The sequence below is a fragment of the Vombatus ursinus genome, unplaced genomic scaffold (genome assembly GCF_900497805.2).
Source record: "Vombatus ursinus unplaced genomic scaffold, bare-nosed wombat genome assembly UNPS02015358.1, whole genome shotgun sequence".
NCBI lineage: Eukaryota > Metazoa > Chordata > Mammalia > Diprotodontia > Vombatidae > Vombatus > Vombatus ursinus.
This window is the reverse complement of record NW_020955136.1, coordinates 106,296-110,454: the sequence shown is the minus strand read 5'-3', so window position 1 is coordinate 110,454 and position 4,159 is coordinate 106,296. Positions and strand designations below refer to the sequence as shown.

General features: G+C 43.4%; 1 protein-coding gene across 1 annotated transcript in view; it reads left to right on the top strand.

The window, feature by feature from the left end:
• Nucleotides 1-511, top strand: part of LOC114032004 (heat shock transcription factor, Y-linked-like) — a 2,239-nt gene extending 1,728 nt beyond the window's left edge. Inside the window, exon 3 of the mRNA XM_027847208.1 lies at nucleotides 1-511. This exon is cut by the window's left edge and continues 6 nt beyond it. Coding sequence (XP_027703009.1) covers nucleotides 1-511 — 511 coding nt within the window.
• The last annotated feature ends 3,648 nt before the right edge of the window (nucleotides 512-4,159 follow it).

The following is a 4,159-nucleotide window of genomic DNA, read 5'->3' as shown; positions in this document are numbered from 1 at the left end:
CTCTTCTCCTTGTTCTTCTTCTTCAACTTCAAGAGAGAAGGGGCCAGAAAGTGTGGATAGGAAACATTTCAGCGGAAAGAAATCTGCCAGCAGCTCAGCTTCTGGAAGCGGCTTCTCTACTCCCTCACTCTCGGTAGGAGAAGCTGGACTGAACCAGTTCACTCCTTTCCACGTGGCTCATCTGGGAGGTCATCCTCCATTGAATATGCATGGTACAGATGAAATTGCAGCTACGGCATCTCCCTATCACGCTATCCAGGATGGTTTGTGTAGCTCTGTGGTATGCCCAACAGTGTACTCCGAGTTGGCAGCCATACAGGCACATCTGGTCAGACTTCTGCCTTTTTGTGGCCCACACTGCCCAAGGCCCATGGTAGTCGTCTCCTCTGCTTTCCCAATGGCCACGCCTCCCGAAGATCAACCATCCTTTCAGCGTCAACATTGTCCCACTTGCAGCTGCACCTCTTCAAACAATGGGCAATCTTTCAAAGGGGACCCAAGGCACAACTAATATCCGGGCTACCACTGCTGAAAATAACCACACCTCTTTTTCATTTTTTTTAAAAGAAGCAAGGCATTAAAAACCAAAGATGATTCAGGTTATTTTATCTGAAGAATAAAAGTAATTGCTTCACTCCTGTTTTTTCTCCTTCTTTCTGGTCACCTCCAGCATATGTGTATTGGGGGGTGGGGGTAAGGAATTAGCATTAATAACACCATTCACGCCTAGTAACAGTGCTAACCACATATTTGGGACCCTTTGACCTCTTGAGTTTAGTTATTAGAGATCGGGCAGCTTTGAAAGTGCCTGATGTAAATAAAAACCAAGTGCTGAGGTGTAAGCCACTGCTTAGGGAGAACATGGTGACACATTTCTCCTAGTCATTCAGATTTTTATTTACCTCATAGGCAGCATTCTGCATTATTGTAATAATATTCTCATTTTACAGATCAGAACATTAAAAGCCCTTCAGATTTGTTTCAGTCTTGTCATTCTTTGAGGGTTTTCTGTTGTACACAGAATTTGAGACAACTTGGTACTTGTCCATTCAGTTTTTTCTGGGTTTAGGATAGTTTTGTTAGTTCCAAGATTCAACCCTGTCAAGTGAACCATTTTATTTATTTATGCTGACCTTTTCTTCCAGTAGAATCACATGGGATATTTGACTTGTGTGTGTTGTAATAGATGAAATCTGTTTAGAGAGGGTGATTCATGTCAAATGCCATTATGAATAAGTTTACCAGTTCATGGCAGGTGTTTATGGATAGAGTTAAAAGCCCTCCCTCATCACACTGAGAAAAAAGAAATGTTTTTTTTAAAAAAAAAAACCCAAAACAAACCCAAATCCAGAAAGGCCCACTGGCCTCGTTTTATTTTTAAAAGGCTCCCTGTTAGAAGAGGGCCTGAAGACATTTGAAAAAGCAAAGAAGTGTAAAATCCAAATTCAAGCCACAATCTGTAGCTTAACTTTGGGTCCTATTCTCTATCTATAAAATGAGGATAATTTGCTTTTCTAGTATTCATGGCTTCTTGAGCTCATCATCCTGAATAATCAGGATTCTTAAAAGAACAGTAATATTTTATATCGTGTTTCCAGATGCCCTTCGATCTTTAGTTGAGTCAATGAATTCGAAATAAATAATTTTATTAATATGCTACTTAAGCACTTTTCAGATTAGAACTCTTTGGAATATCAGTGTACCTTAACTTAAAGCAAACCAGTAGCATATAAAACTCTGAATTTGCAAGATATAAATTGGAGTGATTATTTGCTTGGAAAGATTTTAAAGGGACTATGCAATGAAAGAGAAGTATAAGAATTATGACTTAAATGACTGTGGAAAAAGAAGAAGGCCCCTAGAATGCAGAAAGTTTTTCTCTCTGGGTTTTCAGTTTCGGCAACAGGTTGAGTGAGTGACAAGATCATGAAAGGTAGCTCTGAGCTCACTGCTTGTGACTGAATGGAAAAATCACTTCTGCTCTGTTGGGGATTCTCTTTGGGAAGCCTTGAACCCTTTCTCTCTGTCCCCATGGAGTGAATTCCAGTTGGGAGCAAAACTATATATACATATCGACGAATGCTAGGTGGGGATACAATGAGTGCAAGCATCAGTAGACATTATTTGATAACTTTGAGAACATTATTAATAACTTTGATTTCATCTTACACAAAGATGAGTTTCTGGAAATCCTGAAGTCCAGGAGAGCAGTTGGGTGGGAAATGACAAGGTCACAAGCTCTGGAAGTCTTCCTCAAATGGAGGATCCCCCCCACCTCAAGCCTCTCCAACCAGAGGTAGGGAGGGGCCCCAAGAGCAGGGGGAGGACTGAGAAGGTGTCAGTTTATCCAGTGATTCATCAGGACCAGTGGGAAAAGAAGATACTTGACTGACTAGAGCTGCTGTCACAGGGTTAAAATATGATCTTTTCCAGATGTTCTCAGACATCTGTTTAATGAGCAGATATCTGCATAGCCTCAGGACAACATCATTTATATGTTGTCATAGCTCTGAATCTGGATTTGGAGGGGAGTTAGTTAGCCAAACATTCCCAATTACTTTGTAACATAATTTAGTGAAATCATTGGACAGAAACAGTCTCTGAACAGCAGGGCATTTAAGAAAGAATATGAAGAAAGGGACCCTGGAGCAAAGACAGCCCCATTCCTTACAAGTCCAGGACCAAGTTCCCTCCTCAGGATGGGGGTGGAGGGTGGCAACCACAGCACACACCAGTGGTATTATGCCTAATGGTGATCCCGCATTGTTGGGGAACGGTCTGCCAAGTGAAATTTTTTTAGCATAAAAACAACGTATACACAGACTACAATTATGAAAACAAAAAACAAAACTCAAACAATTCGGATTAATTGTAATGATCAAATGTGGTCCCAGAGAACAGGTTATGAGACACTCCAACCCTTCTAGTCCTGTCTAGGCCCAGGGTGAGCCTGTCTCTTGGATTGGCCTAACTCTGGTAACATTTAATAGGAGTTCCCGGGGGGAAATGGGGAATATACTGGGAAGTGACTGGTATTTTTAAAAAGGCATTTTAAAACTGTAATGAAAAATGTTCTTAAAAGCGAATTTTCTAGGACAACCAATGGAAGCTTATCTCTTTAAGTGCTCCAACATTTTTTCAATTTGCCATGTAATGTCAATCTTATGAAAATATACTGTATATATAGCCCCTGCTTCCCTTCTTGTTTTTTGAAAAATGTTGCTCCTTTTCAAAAAGGAGCTATTTCCACTGAACGTGTCCTCCCCCAGTTCCTCACCCCAATGCCCTACTTCGGAATCGGGCCGGCGTTCCCGAAGTCCCCACCTCTCCCTCCCACGGGAGGAAGAAGGTTGTTTCCCCTACTTCCTTGTTTTGGTTTCCGACTTTCTTAGTCAGAGGCGGGGGCAGGGGCCAGCAGCAGCCCCTCCCTCCCGTCTGACCCAGCCTCGGGCCACTTGGCGGAGGAACCGTGCCCTTCCTACTCAAAGCCCTTGACCCCAAGGCAGCAAACTAGGTTCCGAAACAACACTGATGGTGGTGCTGTGGATCGACCTGAGTTCAAATCCTACCTTAGATACTTGTACCCCGCCTTCCTTAGTTTCCTTGACTGTTGTCATTTTTCAGCCGTGTCCGAGTCTTCGTGACCCCATTTGGGGTTTTCTTGGCAAAGATCCTGGAGCGGTTTGTCATTTCCTTCTCCAGCTCATTTTTATAGATGAAGAAACTGAGACAAACAGGGTGAAGCAACTTGCCCTGGGTCACACAGCTAGTTAAGTGCCGGAGGCCGAATTTGAACTCCCGTCTTTCTACTCCCCGGCCATCCCACCCCCGCTGCGCCCTGCACTCCAGCCACTGTGCCAGCTAGCTGCCTCAAGGCTTGCTCAACTGTAAAACAAGGTTAATATTAGTGCCTATCCCCTGGGGTTGATGTAAGGATCTAATGAGATAATATTTGTAAAGCATTTAGCAGAGTACCTGGCACATAGGTGCTTAACAAATGCTTATTCTCGGGGCAACTAAGTGGCGCAGTGGGGGGCAGCTAGGTGGCGCAGTGGATAGAGCTCCAGCCTTAGAGTCAGGAGGACCTGAATTCAAATTTGGCCTCAGACACATGATGCTCACTAGCTGTGTGACCCTGGGCAAGTCACTTAACCCCGAT